General features: G+C 42.6%; 1 protein-coding gene across 2 annotated transcripts in view; it reads right to left on the reverse strand.

Moving 5' to 3' along the window:
* CD80 (CD80 molecule) overlaps nt 1-21,218 on the reverse strand; it is a 40,302-nt gene that overhangs the window by 12,436 nt on the left and 6,648 nt on the right. For both annotated transcript variants that reach the window (XM_083611732.1, XM_083611733.1), the window contains 2 exons: nt 18,644-18,778; nt 16,787-16,898 (listed from right to left, as the gene is read on the reverse strand). In XM_083611732.1, the coding sequence (XP_083467858.1) occupies nt 16,787-16,883 (97 nt within the window). In that variant the 5' untranslated portion in view covers nt 16,884-16,898; nt 18,644-18,778. The remainder of the gene's footprint in view (nt 1-16,786; nt 16,899-18,643; nt 18,779-21,218) is intronic.

Genomic DNA, 21,218 nt, shown 5'->3' on the forward strand with positions numbered 1-21,218 from the left:
CCCAAAAGGTTATCCAGAGGGAATGAAAAAGCTTCCCCAACCCTGTTTGAATCCACTGAATGTTATTCATGAAATATCTGTGACTTGCAAACCAGAGCTCTATACATCAAAACTGGTCACATGCATCTATTCCATTGTTCTATTCCGGTTTGCCTTTTCTCCTTGAACTATTAGTTTGCACGCTTGCAGGCATTTTCCCAACTGTCAGGACTGTTGTTGTTGTTGTTGTTTGTTTGTTTTTTAAAAAAAACTTCCCTAAAATAAATGAATCCAGGCTAATGTACCTGTCCCCCCCCCAATCTTCAGTTGTGATTTGTGTATTGTAAGGGGTTGGACTAGATGACCACTGGGGTCTCTTCCAACTCTACAATTCTATGATTCTATGTACATATATCATGAAATAATTTGGTACAGGCTGTGAATAAAAGGGATGGAATCTTTTGACAAAATTACGGAGGATCTGGGGTTATATATGTAGAGAGTGGATCTAGATTTATATAATTTAATCTCTTTAATAACTATAATAGAAAGGCAGGGTGGAAATGATTGGCAATAAATAAGTTAATAACAGTTTTCATATACCAAAGCCCAATATAGGTTTCTGAGTTGAAACCACAGGAATAACTTGGTAGCATTTAATTATTTATGGAATTTATGTAGTGCCCAATTAGCCACACCCCCTGGGTGGTTCACAAATTTAAAAACGATAAAATACAACTACTATTCCCCCCCCCAAAAAACCCACAAAATCATAAAAAATAGTGTATAAAAATGGCACAGAAATCATCATAAAGCCATCATGAGGCAGCATAAGATGAAGAACAATAAAAACAGCACTAAAACCCAGCCAAGGGGGAAAACAAAATACTTCAAGGAACTAAAATGTACTAGAACCATAGGTACTAAGAGAACATCATTTGCTAAAATGCAGCTGGGCTATGTTTACAGTAAATACAGCAGAATTTGGCAACTGAAAACTATTTGTAGAAAGGATCTGTCAAGATAGAGATTGCATAGAACTTTCCCTACCATTAGACAGAGGGAAGTGGCTGCCTCAGGTTGTGAATTTGAGGTGTGACAAAAGTTCAGCAAATGGTTCTTTATTTAATTTATCATTGCTGTGTGTTTTTTGCTGCCAGGAAGAAGGTGCCAAAATAATTTGCCTCAGGTGTGAAAATAATTTGTTCAGTCTCAGGTGCCAAAATAATTTGTCTAGCATATCACCTGTGCTTGGGTGATTTCCAAAATCCAGGGGCAATTTCTGACATTTATGGTCTGGATTTCACCTTGAGGGCTCAGTCCTATCAGCACAGGCTGCAATTCTTATAGAGCAGCAGCACAATAGTACTGTGATTGGTGCCCAGCTGTGTCTTGGGACCTCTGAGAAGAAGGCATGTGTGGCTGCCAGTCCATTTCTGTTCTAAATTCTGTATTTGGTTTTTTGCTTTACTTCTTACTTATGGTTTTAACTTTTTATTCTAAAACTGCAGAGAACTTTTGTTGCTGGGTAGCATATAAATGTTGTGAAGAAGAAGAAGAAGAAGAAGAAGAAGAAGAAGAAGAAGAAGAAGAAGAAGAAGAAGAAGAAGAAGAATAGGAGGAGGAGGAGGAGGAGGAGTAGTTTGGATTTGATATCCCGCTTTATCACTACCCGAAGGAGTCTCAAAGCGGCTAACATTCTCCTTTCCCTTCCTCCCCCACAACAAACACTCTGTGAGGTGAGTGGGGCTGAGAGACTTCAGAGAAGTGTGACTGGCCCAAGGTCACCCAGCAGCTGCATGTGGAGGAGCGGGGAAGCGAACCCGGTTCACCAGATTACGAATCTACCGCTCTTAACCACTACACCACACTGGCTCATTTAATTAATTACTAAGTAACTATTTATTTAGATAATAACTATTTATCTAGCTAATTATTTAATGACTAAATAAAACATGACCCAATTGCATTCGGTAACCGGTTTCAGTGATCTGCCTTAAATCCACCTAGCCCTGTGAAACTTCTACTATTATCTACCCCTTTTCTTACAATTCAGGGTGGTGGTGCTCTGTCACATTGTCCTAGAAAATGTTATGGGGGCAGTTTCACACCACCCTAACCACACCAACAGAGGACATCATACCAGAAAGAGACCATGGGTGTGCGGATGTCAGAGACACAACTTGTTGTGACTTGCCTACGGAGCTTTCTGGTTGGCAGGCTAATTTTTCCCCTCTGCCCAGAAAAGCAGAACAAAAACCTGTGCAGGACAGCCGTGAGCAAGCACACAGTTACTGGAATTTTTTTGCTAATGTCACACCTACCTTTGTCTTGCATAACACCTAGGAAACTGCAAGTAGAATATGCTTACAGAACAGAACAGTTGTAGACAAGAGGAACTATGCTGCCCACAAACATTCAGCAAGTTCAGTTAACTCACAGTGGAGGTGTGCTGTTGTGACAAAGCAAAAATGAAAACGAATCTGGAAACTGGAATAGACAATATACTAAATAGTCCCTGTAACTGGCCTGTGTGGGAGGCATCTCTCATTCAGCATGTGATCCTGATGAAATCGAAGGTACCAGCACCAAAACCCTGTGCATAATTTCTCTCACTGTCTCAGTGAGAGGGAGTAATCTTGTTCTCTTTTCCTGCCAGTACAAAAAAATGGGCTCAGTAACTCTAATTCAAGGTCTAGCTACAGCTGCTTTACATATTATGTCACAGAAAACTGATTTTCTGCTGCATGGGCAGGCAAAATATGTTTGGTACCTGCATATTTACATTCTCAAATATACATTTGCTGCTTGGACACATCATATTTATATATGTACAGCAATTTGGATGGGAGCCGCATGTATAATGATCTATATCTATTTTTTAAACACTCAAATATTTACACACCCCTCTTGAATGAGGTACAAGCCTTCTCTAAATTTGTTCTGTATGATTAAATGCCACACAATCAGATGTGCATCTCCTCATTTGTTTCGCTGATTGATGATGTTCTCACCAATGCAGCAACCACACACGTGGTTGGTTTTCGTAGAGACCTACTTTTCTGACATTCCTCCCTTGAGATTGTTAAATCATTTCCACATTTATTAATTACATTTTTATCCCACACTTTTCTATGAAGATTGGGGGCTTGTACACAGCCCCCCGCTTATTCTCACAATATTCCTATGAGGTAGGCTACACTGAGAGAAAAAACTGGCTTAAGGTGATCTTTGCAGCCAAGTGGGGATTTGAACTCGTCTCCTCAGTCTAAGGTCCAACATTCTGGCTACTGTTCCATACTGATCTTGACATGCGCTTCTCTTATTTTTCCATTGCGGTGAATACTAGAAAGGTCATGGCGTTCCTGGCATCGCAAATTATTGTGTTACTACAAGATGGCCTTACTAGATCCACTTAATTCCTGATGTAGATCTTCCTTATTCCCTAGCGGGGGCAGGGACAAAACCATTTGAGGTTTTTCCTCAGCCACCTTGCAGGGAGACATAATATGTTGTCATTATCCAGCATGGTTTTAGGTTTTAGTTTTCAGTCAGGGAATCCCCTATGACCAGTGAACTTGTGACATTTAAATGAGTAAGAAAAGAAAGCAGAAGCCCAGCCTACAGCAGAAACAAGTTTGGCTTTTCAGTTCCAGATCTGGCATTTCTAGTGAATTCACTCATTCCACAAAGATTTATGAACCATGGTTTTGTACAGACTCACTCAGTAAGCAAGGAATTCTAGTTTTTAAAAATATATTATATATACAGTGGTACCTTGGGTTACATACGCTTCAGGTTACATACGCTTCAGGTTACAGACTCCGCTAACCCAGAAATAGTGCTTCAGGTTAAGAACTTTGCTTCAGGATAAGAACAGAAATCGTGCGGCGGCAGCACAGCAGCAACAGGAGGCACCATTAGCTAAAGTGGTGCTTCAGGTTAAGAACAGTTTCAGGTTAAGAATGGACCTCCAGAATGAATTAAGTACGTAACCAGAGGTACCACTATATTAAGTAAAGGTAGAAATACCTCTGATAGTTAAGTCCAGTCACGGACAACTCTGGGGTTGTGCGCTCATCTCGCTCTATAGGCCGAGGGAGCCGGCGTTTGTCCGCAGACAGCTTCCGGGTCATGTGGCCAGCATGACTAAGCCGCTTTTGGTGAACCAGAGCAGCACATGGAAACGTTGTTTACCTTCCCACCAGAGTGGTACCTATTTATCTACCTGCACTTTGACGTGCTTTTGAACTGCTAGGTTGGTTGGAGCTGGGACCGAGCAACAGGAGCTCACCCTGTTGCAGGGATTCAAACCGCCAACCTTATGCTAGGCTTTGTGGTTTAGACCACAGCGCCACCCGCGTCCCTCATTCTTATGTATTAGTAACTGATTAAACAAGAAGAGAGTAGGAAAAAGCAGGCAGTTTTCACAATGGAAAGTAAATTGTAGAGTCCCATAAGGATCCATAATGTGCCAGTGATTTAAAGCATACATTTTCTAGAGTCAAAGCGGGAGGCCCCATTAGCTAAAGTGGTGCTTCAGGTTAAGAACAGTTTCATGTTAAGAACGGACCTCCGGAACGAATTAAGTACCTAACCCGAGGTACCACTGTATATATATATTATGGTGCCATGGTTCCATGTTATATGGAAGCTCTCTATGCACTTCCCCCCCCCAAGCTTTGATTCAATTACATAATTTAGACACCCTGACTGCCAATAGCCCTTGATCTGTCCCTCAGGCTGTTTTATTTTAACTGTCCCACAAGTCCACTTATAATATAGTAAATACCATAATCACTGAGTTTCATTTTATTACTGCTATTATCTGTTTTCCGTTTTACTTACAGCATAAATCTATGCATGTCTACTTAGAACAGGGCTGACCCAAGGTATTTTGGTGGCAGAAGCAAACCCCCAAATGGTGTCTCACCCCCACTAGGGAAGGAGAGGTGAGTGAAGATCTACATCAGGAATAAGGTGGAGAATAAAGTTATACATTAGGATCTGCTGCCCTATGGATCCTGCCACCTGAGGCAGTTTGCCCCACCTTGTTTCATGGTGGGCTGGCCCTGACTCCACAAAACTAGAAAACTGCACAAACTACATTAAAAATCTTTACCGTATTCATTCCATAAATTTTATATACTGCTCGATTGCAAAAAGTCTCAAAGCTGTTTAAAAATACATATATAAGCATTGGGCAACAATGTGAAAAGTGTGTGTGGAGAATGAGAGAGAGAGGGAGAGGGAAAGAGAAAGAGAGAGAAGCAATCTGAAAAGTGTGGGCTGGTGAGAATTTAAAATTGCTTTCATTTCTTTTTCAGCCTGCTATGGTCTAATTTGAGTAGAGGAAAAATAGACTAACAGTTTAAACAATGTTCCAATATGGACAAGCCCTGCATCATGTATGAGGTAATTATTGCAAGCACTTTGCAATAAACTACTTTAAAATATGATTATTATATTATTATTATTTGTTAAGGGTCCTTAATGACTTGGAGATTTCCCAGTGACTGGACTGAGGAATTTCTTAAGAAAACTGGGGAAACCCCATGCGGTGAGAGACCATGATCTGGGAGAATCCCATGCTGGGAGGGAAACAACAGATGCAATCTTATTCTTCCCCTGGGAGATTTACTGCTATTCCAAGGCCAACCCTATCATTAATTAGAGTGAGATGGCTGCCTCAGGTGGCAGATGCTGAGAGATGGCAGCAGTAGCACCAGAACCCTGGTTGTACTTCCTGAGGTCCTCTAAAGCCATTCCCTTCTCCTAAGTCAGGATCCTGATGGTGGCCACATCTGCTTTCTGCTGGCTTGGTCACCTGACTGTCTTGCCTTGAAAGGGACCAAGGGAGCAGACAGAAAGACGGCCATCCCTGGCCGCGGACTGCAGCATGCATCTCCAGTGTGCCTGCCCATGCGCTTGTATTTAGCATAAAGCCTTTCAGAGCTCTTTGAATCATTTGGTGTTGTCCACAAACATGGCCACCTCCCTGCTAACCCTAACTCTAGATCCTGGGTCCCAGGCTAGTTAAAGTTTTAAAGGATAAAAATTGATCCCAGGACCAAATAGGCAACTTGCAGTGCCTGAACATTGCTGAAGTGATACGACTGAGCACCTCACATTGGACAACAGTCTGGCTGCTTCAAAATGCTTTCTCAAGGCAGCTGTTACAATAATGCAACCCTGATGTACTGAGGGCAGGGAGAGAGGGGAATGAATGGCCATGTCAGATTTCTACAAGCAACCAACACACCAGCTGAAGCAGTTGAGAAGTGCTTCCGGCCACTGCTAATAACTGGGTCGGTTCTAAGTCCTGCAGCACTCCCAAGCTGCACACAGAGTTCAGCTCTCCCCTAGACTCTAGCAACTGCATCTCAAGAGTAGATACTGGCTACATCTGGGCTCTAGTGCCCAAGCATGCAAAATTCATGTACATAAATATTCAGGCACCACGCAGTGACAGATTGCCGTTTCACACCCTGTATCTTCTGAGTTAAATTTTGAGCTGTTGATAACTTAGTATAGATAATTTTGCTGTCTATCTGTATTAAAAAGAACAAACACTTTACCAGCTTTTAGAAGCAGTAGGATGCAGGCAAATGCAGAGTAAATTAATACTCATCCCTTCATTCAATTTATAGCCCATGCTTCATCGTGAGGTCCTCGGGCAGGATGCATATAATTTCATAATGCAGTTTAACATAATAATTATAACTTCAGCTAAAACTGTAACCAGTGTGACTACACTGGAGGGAGGACCAACAAAATCTAATTTAATACATAATGACAACAACAACATATTTGCACCACTTATCTACCCAGCCACTCTGGGTGAAAAGATGCATCTTGACCTGCCAGCGAAATACATACAATGACAGAGCGAGATACATCTCAGAGGGGAGAGACAGTTCCAGAACCTGGGGGCCACCGCAGAGAAGGCCCTCCTACACACCACTATTCCACAGACTGCAGAATACACTGGTGTATAGGAAGCATTCAGGTTTGCCACAGAAGGTGGAGAGAGCTGTCCTGCTTGGCCAACTCCAGATTTAATCTACTTCTGTTCTCCAGTTTTACAAGATTTAAGAAGTTTCATACACTATCCAAGTAGAATCAAAATCCAGACCTAGGCATATGGCTGCAGCTGTAAAACTGCATGCCCACAAACTATGAAACATTGGCCACAGACTATGCAATGTCAACACAGCACTGTCCTCCAAATGAGGAAAGCTGTCATCACCACAAACAATCATTTCTAGAATGTTATTAATCTCGTGCGCATTGGATCAGTGCACAATGTGACGCAAGAGATCAGCAGGAAGGAAGTATTAGAAATATATTAGGGGTTTCCCAGAAGCAGGGAGAGAGAGTGGCCGAAAGGAACCTGGAATGTAACCCAAGATGGAGTATTGCTGTTAGCACATACAGTGTTACCTCGGGTTACAGAAGCTTCAGGTTACAGACACTTCAGGTTACAAACTCAGCTAACCCAGAAATAGTACCTCAGGTTAATAACTTTGCTTCAGGATGAGAACAGAAATTGCGCGGCGGCAGCGGGAGGCCCCATTAGCTAAAGTGGTACCTCAGGTTAAGAACAGTTTCAGGTTAAGAACGGACCTCTGGAACAAATTAAGTTCTTAACCTGAGGTACCACTGTAACTGTTTCCAGCATTTCTTTTTTCAAAATGCAAGGGACAGCACAAATCAGTTCCTGTGTCTTTGAAAGCAGGAGTTCAGGCTGACTCAACCTGCGACACAGCAAGGCAAATGCAGCTTGCTGGAAATGACTGCTGAGTGCCAGGTGCTTGACAAGGCCCCCCCCCCATTTCAGCCATCCTAGGCAGTCCGCAAAACAAGGAGTATTTGTGGGCTGTGCACTGCATTAGGTTGGGTGGTCCAAATGGCCCAATGTGGTGGTTTTGACAGGGGCCATATCACTGGCCAAGTTTATTTATTTCAGATCAATACCATCATCAGCAAGATTGCTGATACTCAAACTAGGGCACTCCCAGCCTGTTTCTATTTTCTGGCGAATTCAGGTAGCACAATTAAAGCAGATTTGGTGGCGTTGCGCAGCAAACCCACTTCCCCCAAAATTAGCCCTTTTTTTGCAGTAAGGAAAGTGATAAGGAAATGATTTGGAAAGTGTGAGGTGTTAATTGCTTCCTGCAATGTCATATAACCCACCCTATGAAAAAATTAGAATGACAGCTGAGTGAACAGCTTGTCTGGAAGTGACCATAGATATAGTTAAAAGCAGCCACTGGAGGGGGACAGTTTGGTGGATGAGTGATTGCTTAACCTTTTCCCTTGTCTCTACTCTCCAAAGCTGCAATTAGCTATGGAAGAGAAAATGGCAGGTACAATATCTGCATTTTTTCTTCCTCTCAACTCACAGCAGCGTGTAGTATGTGTGGACTAAGGTTGTGGAAGGTTAACCCCCTGCCTATAGAGCAAACTAAAATCTCTCCCATAGCAGCTTTTAGCTCAAAGAGACTGTGCGATTTAGTGATGAAAGACTGGGATGCTTGTCTTTGAATCCTCACATGGGCCACGAAGCTCACCAGGACCTTGCTCACTCACTGATGAGGTAAACTGGTGTAACTCCATGCCACTCCTAGTTTGGCCCCAGACACAAATGATTTGAGACCAAACTGTATCCAGCATTACAAGACACATTTCATTCAGTACACTTTGGTGTGGGTGTGGGTAGAGGTGTGCGTGATTTCAATTTCTATTTGCTTAATTTGGTTAACACTTTCCCCTGCTTTCTTTGGGGTTTCCCCCAAACTCATTCTTAAGTTGTTGTTTCACATTTCGGTGTTGCTTAAGGCATGATTTCAGAAAGAGGGGGAAAGCAGATTTCTGAATTCAAAGGAAGCAGGAGACAGAATGCTGTGTCCATTGCCCACGGTTGGCTCCACCATTTGTCAGAAGCCCTTACTCTCAAAGGCTTGATGAAATGTGTGAGAGGTCAGTGGAAACGAACTGGCTGGCTCGAGGCCTCTGCCATCCCTCCGTTTGCCTTCCGGCTTCCCTGAGGGGCAAAGTGACCGAAACAGTGACAAAGGGAGCAGAGCTCAGCCCCACTGTGACCTCCTGATGTTTTTCCATGGCACTGGCCACTGAAAATCCTGCCACTGTTTAATATTGTTTTAATTGAGATATTTTATGTAGCGTACTTGTATACATCATCATCATCATAAACTTTATTGCACTAGCCAAAGGACAGGGCATCATTCACAAAGGGAACAAAAAGAAAAGCAACAATAACCATAAAAACATCAGGCACTGCAGGTACAATAAATCACGATCACTTCTCCTAAAAATTATTTTTTTCATACAATAACATAGCAAGGGGTTCTCAGGTAGAGTGTGCCAGCTTAAATGTCCAAATCACCTTTGCAATTGACCACTATTTTATCTAGTTCTTTTCTCCTGATCTTCTTAGCTGCCAATGCATATAGTGCTACTTTATAAGTTACGAAGTCTACATGGGCTTATTTTGTACTAATATGTAGTAACGTTGTTCACTGCTTTGCGGACCTTTGTGCTAAAAAGCAGTGTGCAAGTAAACCTCACCAGGCTGTACCGCGTCAATAAAGACAGTAGTGGCTGAAGAGCGAGACGGTTGCCTCAGCCAAGCGATTTTAAGCGACAATGACGGGACAGCAAATGGTTACTTATTTAATGTATTCTTACATCTGAGGAAAGGGGAGAGGTGCTTGTGGGATTTTCTGCCCCAGGTCCCAATATAACTTGGCTGGCCTGGGGTAATATGTGCCTGGAATCGGGTGGGAGGTTTGCCACCTGCTGCTCTGCCTCACACAGAATGTCTTTGGGCAGCCCTGCCACTGCAAAAGCACATGCCAGAGCATATGGCGAGGTTACGTACTTTTAGAATAATGCTCCCTCATCAGATGGGAATGCACGGTACTTTATTTATGACAAAAATGAGATAAGCTAGCCTCACTGCATTTGGGGGAGCTCTTTCTGCCAAGATGACTACTGGCCTTCTGGCCCAAAGTCCTGTAGAGGTCGCCCATTCGTTCCAGTATTGTTGGACATCCACAGGTGTTGTGTTTTATTTTGAGGTGGGGGTGCTAAAACACCAAAACGATGGAACAGACTATTTTATGAGACACACACACAGAGAGAGAGAGACAGAGAGAGAGAGAGAGAGACAGAGAGAGAGACAGAGACTGTACATTTTGCCTTATATACTGTATCATGTTCTGCCGAGACAGGTCAGTTGGTTGAGCATGAGACTCTTAATCTCAGTGTTGTGGGTTCCAGCTGCATGTTGGTCAAAAGATTCCTGCATTGCAGGGGTTAGGTCTAAATGACCCTTGTGGTCCCTTCCAGCTCTTGTTGTTGTTGTTTAGTTGTTTAGTCGTGTCCGACTCTTCGTGACCCCATGGACCAGAGCACGCCAGGCACTCCTGTCTTCCACTGCCTCCTGCAGTTTGATCAAACTCATGCTGGTAGCTTCAAGAACACTGTCCAGCCATCTTGTCCTCTGTCGTCCTCTTCTCCTTGTGCCCTCCATCTTTCCCAACATCAGGGTCTTTTCCAGGGAGTCTTCTCTTCTCATGAGGTGGCCAAAGTATTGGAGCCTCAGCTTCACGATCTGTCCTTCCAGTGAGCACTCAGGGCTGATTTCCTTAAGAATGGAGAGGTTTGATCTTCTTGCAGTCCACGGGACTCTCAAGAGTCTCCTCCAACACCATAATTCAAAAGCATCAATTCTTTGGCAATCAGCCTTCTTTATGGTCCAGCTCTCACTTCCATACATCACTACTGGGAAAACCATAGCTTTAACTATACAGACCTTTGTCGGCAAGGTGATATTTCTGCTTTTTAAGATGCTGTCTAGGTTTGTCATTGCTTTCCTCCCAGCTCTACAATTCTATAATTCTACAAATGCTAGAAACTTATTATCTCTTTCTTTAAAATGAAAGTTAGGATTATGGTTCATCAGGAGGGGGGACAGCTCCCTCTCCCTCTGTGGATGACCATGCCACTATATTCAGAAAATTGATACAACTATCACTGTGGCCTATGTGACCCATTTAAGCTGCCATTTGTTAACTCAACTGATGAGACATATGTAGTGCTGTGGAAGGGGCAAGAAATTTGAGAATATCGGTACTTACAACAGCCTGAAAGGAAAAGGGGAGAACAAGCTTTGTGCTTTCTTATGGTTTTGTAATGGTCTTTTTTCTCTCTTGTCTTCCTCTATTATGAAGAAACGTGTGTAGAGCGGGAAACCTGATTTTAAGAAATTGTATTAAATTAAAGTAATTTGGTATATATATATATATAGTGAGGGGGGGAGTATTTGATCCCCTGCTAAATTTGCCCGTTTGCCCTCTGTTGAAGAAATGACCAGTCCATAATTTTAATGGTAGGTTTATTGTAGCTGTGAGAGACAGAATAACAACAGGAAAACCCCCCAGAAACCCAAAAGATAAAAGTCAGAGATTGATGTGCATTATAATGAGTGAAATAAGTATTTGATCCCTTTGCAAAAGATGACTTAGTACTTGGTCGCAAAACCCTTGTTGGCAATTACAGAGGTCAGACGTATCTTGTAGGTGGCCACCAGGTTTGCACACATATCAGGAGGTGTTTTGTCCCACTCCTGTTTGCAGATCCTCTTCAAGTCAGTAAGATTTCGAGGCTGATGTGTAGCTACTTGAACCTTCAGCTCCCTCCACAGATTTTCAATGGGATTAAGGTCTGGAGACTGGCTAGGCCACTCCAGGACCTTAATGTACTGCTTCTTGAGCCACTCCTTTGTTGCCTTGTCCGTGTGTTTTGGGTCATTGTCATGCTGGAATACCCATCCTCGACCCATTTTCAATGCCCTGGTTGCGGGAAGGAGGTGCTCATCCAAGATTTGACCATACATATATTACTTTTGTAATTTCTTTTGAAATTTTAATAAATATTATTAAAAAAAAATATATTACTTTTGTAATTTCTTTTGAAATTTTAATAAATATTATTTAAAAAAAAAAGATTTGACCATACATGGTCCCATCCATTGTCCCTTCGATGCATGTCTGTGTGTGTGTGCGTGTGTCTGTGTGTGTGTATAATACATAAGTGCTGATCCTAAAAGCAGTGTGCCTACCCTGTCTGAATTAGAAAAATGGGATGATTGTATGCCTCATATCATAAACAAGCATAGGCTTGTTTCTGCTTGTAATATGTGAGATGGGGCTCCCCTTGGGCTATATTTTTTCCTGGAGCCACTTCTGTGCTCAGCAGAACTTTAGCACTTCACTGCTTCTGATTAGGTGCAGAATTGTCCTCACGGCTTGGCAACACTGTGTTAAGTTATGATATGGGAAGTAGGCCATTTACTCCAGGGTCCCACCATAATTCAGGCTTGAGATTTTTCTCATATTGGGGGGGTGGGGCCATGAATCCCTCTATAGCAGGGGTGGATAACTTATGCCCCTCTAGATAATGTTGAACTCAAACTCCTTTCATTTGTGACAATTGGCCTTGTTGGCTGAGGCTGATGGAACTACAGTCCAACAACATATGGAGAGATCCAAGTTCCCCATTCCTTCTCTAAAGCCTCTTGCTTCACCAGCAGATGGGAAATAAGTACAAAAGAATAAGAAAATAAGTTCTTCCCAGTCAGCACCTTGGGGACCTTATTATTAAGATTTTTTTTTTTTACTGTACTGTATGAAGTGGTTACAAACCATTAATCTTTATAAGCAGCCAGAAGATGGATATTAATGTTCCCACAATGGAATGTTGGAACTGTGTACCATTTTGAATCATTAAGGAGGCTAAACCACAGTGATTTGGTTAAGGCTATTCAGTGATTTGGGATTTGAAAACAGCTCTCCAAGATCCAAGACTAACATTCTGACTACTGGAGAGTATTGAATACCCAGAGAACTAAATAAATTTTGGACTAAATACTTCATCAAACAATCTCTTTGCATTGCCTCTCCTTTTGATTTGCCCACCCTAGCAACTCACTAATCCAAGTAATTTGAGAAATGTGCCGCTTGACACCAGTCACCTGAGACAAAGGCAAAGTCCACCAGCGCGAGTCATAAAACCAACATAAAGTTGCAAAAGAATCTTATATGTGTGTGATAGCAAGAGATCAACCTGGATGTAAGGGTAAAATCTGGTACCTTTGATCTGAGCAAGAGCAGCCTGACATCTTCCACCAAAACTGGAAAACCCACAAAGGCTTATATCCTCTCCAGCTTAATAACAGTGTCTGAAGGGATAATAAGAACCTTAGCACATTCATAGACTCAGAGTTGAAAGCAACCTCAAATATCATCTTGTCCAACCCTCTGTTGATGTAAGAAATCCACTACTATTGCATCTCTTTGATACCTGGTCATCCAGCCTCTGCTTAAAACCTCCAGCAAAGGGCAGTCCACTACCTTCTGAGTAGACTCTCCCACTGCTGAACAACACGTATCCTTGGGAAGTCCCTGTCCTACATTTCCCATTATAATATAACACAAATAAATAAACAATTAGATACCACTTTAAAGCACTCAGTGCTTCATAGAAATAAACTTACAATCCCGCAACCACTTGGCAAGGTAGGTTGGTATTATTATTCATTAAAACATTAAAAGAGCCCTGCTGGATTAGACCAAATGTCCATCTAAACCTGAGGTCGCCAACATTACACCCATGGGGAATTCACCTGCCACCCACATAGTCTATGAATCTCACTCACAATCAATCTCTCCTTAGTCATGAAGTGATGAGGTACTTTCCCCCTGACTGCAAACACACGAACTTTAATTCTATAATCAGATCCATTGCATCTTTTTTGCCCCTGAAAAAGTACTTCTTGAGAAACTGGTTGTATCGTTGAAATAAATATCAATGCGGGTGAATTATTCCTTAGTGTGTCCATTTGAAAACAGATTACCGGTATTTATACTACTACATCCAGTTTTTACCTCATGCAGCTACTACAAACTGAACTGATGTGTTCAGTGAGCTGAAGTTCTATTTCCTGATAAGTTACCCCACCAATCTATAACTGAAGTTAGGCATATGTGCCCCAATATATGTTACTCTACAAGGGCCTACACGGAAGCATTTTGCTGTCTAGTCACCAAGTTTGGAGATAACTTTTTTTGACTTCTCTGCAGTCCACTTGCATTTTCATCACCTTGAGTAAATTGGTGTGATCTGCAAACTCGGCCATTTCAAGGACCAACTTTGACTCTAGAAAATGTATGCTTTAAATCACTGGCACATTATGGATCCTTATGGGACTCTACAATTTACTTTCCATTGTGAAAACTGCCTGCTTTTTCCTACTCTCTTCTTGTTTAATCAGTTACTAATACATAAGAATGAGGGACGCGGGTGGCGCTGTGGTCTAAAGCACAAAGCCTAGCATAAGGTTGGCGGTTTGAATCCCTGCAACAGGGTGAGCTCCCGTTGCTCGGTCCCAGCTCCAACCAACCTAGCAGTTCGAAAGCACGTCAAAGTGCAGGTAGATAAATAGGTACCGCTCTGGTGGGAAGGTAAACAATGTTTCCATGTGCTGCTCTGGTTCGCCAAAAGCGGCTTAGTCATGCTGGCCACATGACCCGGAAGCTGTCTGCGGACAAACGCCGGCTCCCTCGGCCTATAGAGCGAGATGAGCGCACAACCCCAGAGTTGTCCGTGACTGGACTTAACTATCAGAGGTATTTCTACCTTTACTTAATATAGTGGTACCTCTGGTTACGTACTTAATTCATTCTGGAGGTCCGTTCTTAACCTGAAACTGTTCTTAACCTGAAGCACCACTTTAGCTAATGGGGCCTCCTGTTGCTGCTGTGCCGCCGCTGCACGATTTCTGTTCTCAGCCTGAAGCAAAGTTCTTAACCCGAGGTACTATTTCTAGGTTAGAGGAGTCTGTAACCTGAAGCGTATGTAACCTGAAGCGTATGTAACCCAAGGTACCACTGTACATAAGAATACCAACCTTCCTATTCCTCACCTGCTAAGTCTAAATAAGAGCCTTTGCTAAAGGATTTATCAAAAGTGTATTGAAAATCTCTGTAGATAATATCCATTATTATTATTTTCACCTAATAATAATGGTTATTATTATTATTTTATACCCAGCAGGTCCCAGGGTTGGTTACAATGTTGAATATTAAATAGGTAAAATAGTTAAAACAAATAACAGTCATAGGAATAGGATGTGCCCTAAAATACACATATATAAGGTGTCAAAGACCAGGGTGAAGAGCTGTGTCCTCAGCATTCTAAGAAAGCTGTATAGTGAAGGTGGCACATGCTTCTCTGTGGATTACCCTACTCGACTGGACTGTTCCCCACCCACAAGTTTGTTTACATCTTCAAAAATTTCCAAAACGTTGGTGAGGCAGGACTTCCCTTAGGAGAAACCATACTGATCCATTCTCATCAAAACTTGACGTTCTAATGCTTGGCAATCTTATATTATGGCATTTCCCATCAGTTTCTCCAAAGCAGATAAGCTAACTAGCCAGTGGGGATGTAAGGATCTGCCAATTTTAGTTCTCTCAGTTTCTCAATTTTCCAGTCTTAAATTCAGTTTTCCACATTTCTGCAGCAGTTTGTGATTTTTTAAAGAAAAAAAACCCGCATGAAAATTCTTCACTATTATGCAACTTTCTCCTCATAAATACATATTTGTATGCATTTTGACTTGTGTATACACACACTTTTGCCAGCAATTTCTCCTAAAACAGCACATTTTTGCAATGCTCTTTTCATGTATATATTCAGTGCACACTTTCCCCTAACATATATGCATTTGTGTAAACGTTGGTGGCTGGAGAAATGTATTGCGAAAAATCAGGAACGTGCGAATCTTGAAAGATTCATGCTTTGGTTCTCTTATCATTTTCAAAAGTGCTAATTTGATAGGTTTGGCTTAAAATGAGAACTGAATTTCTCCTCCATCTCTGCTGGCCAGTAATGTCCTGGATTCTATTTTAAAGAGCAGCATTTACATTGGCTTCTTTTCAATTCCTCAGTTTGGAGGCTGATTCTATTGACACGTTGACTGTTTTTGTTACAAGATAAAGGTAAAGGTACCCTTGACCATTACGTCCAGTCACGGAGGACTCTGGGGTTGTGCACTCATCTCGCTCTATAGGCTGAGGGAGCTGGCATTTGTCTGCAGACAGTTTTTCCAGGTCATGTGGCCAGCATGACTATGCCGCTTCTGGCACAATGGAACACCAAAACCAGAGCAGCGCATGGAAACGCCGTTTACCTTCCCGCTATTTATCTACTTGCACTTTGACGTGCTTTCAAACTGCTAGGTGGACAGGAGCTGGGACTGAGCAATGGGAGCTCACCCCGTCACGGGGATTCAAACCACCGACCTTCTGATCGACAAGTCCTAGGCTCAGTGGTTTAGACCACAGCACAACCAGCATCCTGTTACAAGATAAACTACTGAGAATTTTGAGTTATTGAAGAACACCTGGGCAGATGCTGTCCAGAACATTCCATCACCATATAGCAAATGGAAGGCTGAGCTGAGGCTTGCCTAATGCTGCTGATTTCATGGCAAAGCTGAAATTCACACAGAAACTCCTAAATTGTAAACCACAGTCCTGTGTACGCTTATTTAGAAGTAAGTCTCATTGAGTTCAGTGCAAAGAATGAAGCATTCACCACTTTTTAAACACACACACACACACACACACACACACACACCCCAGTTCCTCTTGGGAATAAGCAAGGAATGTCAAGTAATGCTCTTATGAGGACAAACACAGTGAATTGTTGGGCTTACCTGAACAACCAAAAGGAAGCACAAAGAGGCCAAGCCAGAGGAACCACGTTAGAACGGGTGTGGAGAACATCAGTTTTCTCTTCTGTGTGTACATCATATTTTCCAAGACCACCTTGACTGAAGCAGTGAAACGGCAAGAAGTTACAGAGAGAAATGCAGGATGTTTGTGCAGTTCAGGTGATTTAGTTTAATTTATAAGTAGTATTGCTTTGTCTTGACAGTTCTGTTCCCCTACTCACTCTGCAACCCACATTAATCTATCAATCTATCTATCAATCAATTTAGCACATGGCTTCCACGCTGGCATATGATACTCAGGGCATCAGCAATTGCATAAGAATTCGTTATCAAACAGTAGTGAACACACAATTGTGCTTGGAGCAATAATTAAATAATCAATCAACATATAATTAATTGAAAGCAGTTCCAGAGCCAGTCCTGTGTAATGTGCATCAGATTTTTACCATCTTAATCAATTGCTTGCGAAGATAAAACAAATGAAGAACACTGGTTCACACTTTATATGCTGGCAAGTACATATTAGGTTGACACAACAGAAGGCTAAAGTCAGAGCATATACCTTGCTGATGCATTTTTTTTATGATGCTGTGACACAAGTTATGCTGTACCACAACTAAGCCTTGGATCCCAGACTCTAGAAGCAGTCATACATAAACAGGTAAACAACTATAGGTGGAAAACTGTTTTCAGATGCTGATTTCTAGGCGAGATTATCAAGAGGCTTTCAGGGACAGAATGACTAGAATTTGATGCAGGCATGAACGTAGCCAGAATTTATTGGGGTGGGAGGCTTTATGTTGGGGGAGAACAAAACTGAGTTATTTGCAATGCAATTGGTCAGTTAGCTAAGTATTTTTATTTACTTGATGGGGGGGCAGCTGCTCCCCCATCCCCCCCCCGGCTATGCCCATGGATGCAGAGATGATGATGAATGATCTAAAATGAAAGTCATATGAGGAAAAGCTGAAATGACAGGAGTTCCCAAAGATGTTTACTACCGTCTCAGAAAGAAAAGGAAGAACTATTGTTTACTGCGTCCAGTGAGAATAACATATTGGTGTAGATCTGATTAATATGCTGTTGGGCAGGGGGGTTTTTTAGCTGGAACTCATCAGTACTCAGTCCCGGCCCTTTTTCAAGTGGGTACCATTGTCATTCTAAGAGAAAGAGGGAGGTGTTCTGGCACCTCTTTTTCTAGAAAAATAGCACTGCTGTGGGAGACTTCAGATTTCTAAATTCACAAATGAAACAAGGTAACAGAAGATGCTGTAGAATTGCCTCTGCTGGAGTTTCTAAAGAGTTCCTACCTCACGGTAAGTGGCCTGACCAGCAGATCTGTAGCCAAGTTCAAAGCTCCCTGAGACTTTAAAATGTCCTTAATACTGCTATCAAATGAAAAATGAAATGAAACACAGGCATGCATACCATACAATTAAAGCACACCCCCCTCAGAATCCTGGGAATGTAGTTTACTCCTTACGTAGCAAAAATCCCAAGCACCCTTAACAAACTATAGCTCCTAGGATTCTTTGAAGAAAAAGTGCTTTAAATGTGCTTCAATTGCATTGTTTGTATGCAGCTATGCAGAATTCCTCTTTCAGTACCCCATCTGACCGTTTGCCCAACCCCCTCCGGTTTTCCTGTCATTTCTCACCATACCAGCCTTCTCTTAAGGCAAAAAGATGTGGGGCGAAAGCGTCAAGAAAACTAAAACTAAATGAACCTTAACTCCCCGCTTATGCCAGTCTCATAAGAAACAATCTATCTAATCAGTCTGCACTGTAACTTAGCAAATTAAGAAAAAGGAAGGAAGAGAGTCCTTCGCCGTCAACTTACAGTAAGCAGGAACCAGAGAATGATGATTTGCCTTCCAGATATATGCCTCTTCCTTCAGTGATTGGTATAAATACTAATCTTAATTTGGCTATGTCCCACGCAACAGAAAGCTCCTCTAAGTAGTTCGTTCTTAACCTGTGATTGCATAGAAAGATGAGCTACATGACTTTAAGAGAAGCCAAATGTCACCACCCCCTCAACTTCCCCTTTTTGCCGTCGGAAAAAAAATCAAAAACTTTCAATCCTTGTCCAGCACTTTCCATATCATTAGAGTAATAGAGGAGCAGGCTAGATTGATAATCTGTGGTAGCACACTGGCATTCAGCAGGATCCATAGCAGGGTCCCTAAGTTTCTAAAATGGGCTAAGAAACAAATATTAATGGATTAAATGGAATCCCATCCCACTTTCATTTCTAGGCCAGCCTGGCAATGGCCCACAAAGCATGGGCCGATAAGGGAACAAAAGGAGTGGCTCTGTGCCAGAAGACAAAGGGCTGGACCTTCCTCCTTCAACTGTTTGTTAGAAAGAAAAAGGCCAGAGTCGAGAGTTGAAAAATATGAGCTAGAAGCAGGATGCAAAAGCTGCAGGTTAGAAAGGCAGAGAGGTGGGGGGCAGAGTCAGGGGATGCTAATGCTGTGAACCCCTCAGCTGTAGGTTCAGGTGGTATATATATGGGTAAATAAAGACACCTCAGTCTCTGCTGTCCAAAGGAAACGTGAACCCTGAGTAAACACCCAGAACCTCTGGAATCCCACACTGCTCTGAGAATGGGGTGGCATGCAACACAACTCACTCACCATATTTTGGCCTTTACTTCTTTATTTCAAAATTATGTCATCATTAGATAGGCTTATTGCACATTAAGAAGAGCTTCCCTATTCATAAACTATCACCTTGCAACAATTTGTTTATTTATATTTAATTACATTTATGGGCCACCTTTTCCACCCCCAAGGAGCTCAAGGTAAGAGTACATGGTTCTCCCAGTTCTCCCGCTCATTTAATCCCCACGGTGTGGAGTTCTGGGATTTCTTCCAACTCCCCTCCCCTGTACACACATCCAGATTTGGGTAAGCATTGGGGTGGGGAGGTGGAAGAGCCATTGCACTAGTGGGACTCATTGTTCTGGGCAGTAGCGTAGCTATCCGCTCAGGTGCCTGGTGTGGGGTGTGTGTGTCCTGCAGCTGGGGGCAGGGCAAGTCTCTCCAACGCTTGGAGCCTCTCCGCCGCCTCCCCCTCAGCTGTTGGGCGGCTGAGGGAGAGGCAGTAGGCAGACGCAAGTCCCACGCTGCCTAAAACGGCAGCGTGGAACCTGCAGGTGCCTAAGCTACCACATCACTCCTAAAAAGTTTTGTGAGCCCCATTTTTATTTTAAACTCATTTTGTCACCCCCCCCTCAGTGATGACACCCAGGGCAGCCCGCACCCTCCACCCCCTTCCTCCTCACTGGTTCTGGGTTCTGTTAGTGCAACCAATTTACTTTTTTTACTTGGGCATTTGGATAGATGTTTTGTCACTCTTGCAGGGTGTTGATATAAATGTGATTTGTTGTGGTGCTTTGAATTCTCACATTGTTTTGCTTTATTGTGTATTGTGCACTTGTTCTGGGACTGATTTCAATAATGAGCAGGTTATAAACTACCTAAATAGTGTATCAGCCCATTAGTGGGGCTCAGCCTGATCTGCCCAGCCATTTTCTTCTGTTGCCACAAGGCACGTTTGAGGCCTGCTGCTCTTATCACCAGGGTTGAGGTAAGGCTCAAAGGCTGGTCCATTCAGCTGCTATACATCTTGTGCTCCCCCTCCCCCTTCACTAGAAGCAGCAAAATATTTTGGGCTGATGTTCTGTGGTTTAATTATGTTGTGTTTATTCCTGCAGATTTTGATATGGGGATATATTTTTTCAGCGTTTGCTTTTATGGACATGAACATTAGCTTTGTCTTTCTCTATTCCACTGCCCACCTCCAGTTGCCATTGAAACATTTGGCCAGACCCAGTAATGTTCACTTGACTTTTTTCTTTAAATGGGAATCCCCAAGTGATACTGTAGCTGGGTGGTGCCTTTTCATTACCTAGCTTGGCCAAGTGGTATTATTTGAACAGAGTACTGTTTATTTTCCTCTCCTGCCACAGCAACTCTGACAAAGCAGTTTCTCTTCATCCATTGCCTTTCCAATCTGGGAAGGAGGGGTACACCCATTTCTTCAAGACTGGTGAGGAGAACTTGCAATGTAGGCCTTTCCCCATTTGGTCCCTTTTATGTTTTGAAAAACTGGAAAATGGATTATTGTTCTTCAGCTTCTTTACTTCCCTTTAAAACTTTTAAAGGCTTTACATTTCTGTTTGCCTTTCTATTTCTAGCAAGATGTGGCAGTGTGTAAGGTAAAAGGTAAAGGTAAAGGACCCCTGGACAGTTAAGTCCAGTCAAAGGAGACTATGGGGTGCGGAGCTCATCTTACTTTCAGGCCGAGGGAGCTGGTGTTTGTCCACAGACAGCTTTCCAGCCCTTGTGGCCATCATGACTAAACCGCTTCTGGTGTAATGGAACACCGTGATGAAAGCCAGAGCGCAC

This window comes from Podarcis filfolensis (genome assembly GCF_964270895.1).
Source record: "Podarcis filfolensis genome assembly, chromosome: 4".
NCBI classification, from domain to species: domain Eukaryota; kingdom Metazoa; phylum Chordata; class Lepidosauria; order Squamata; family Lacertidae; genus Podarcis; species Podarcis filfolensis.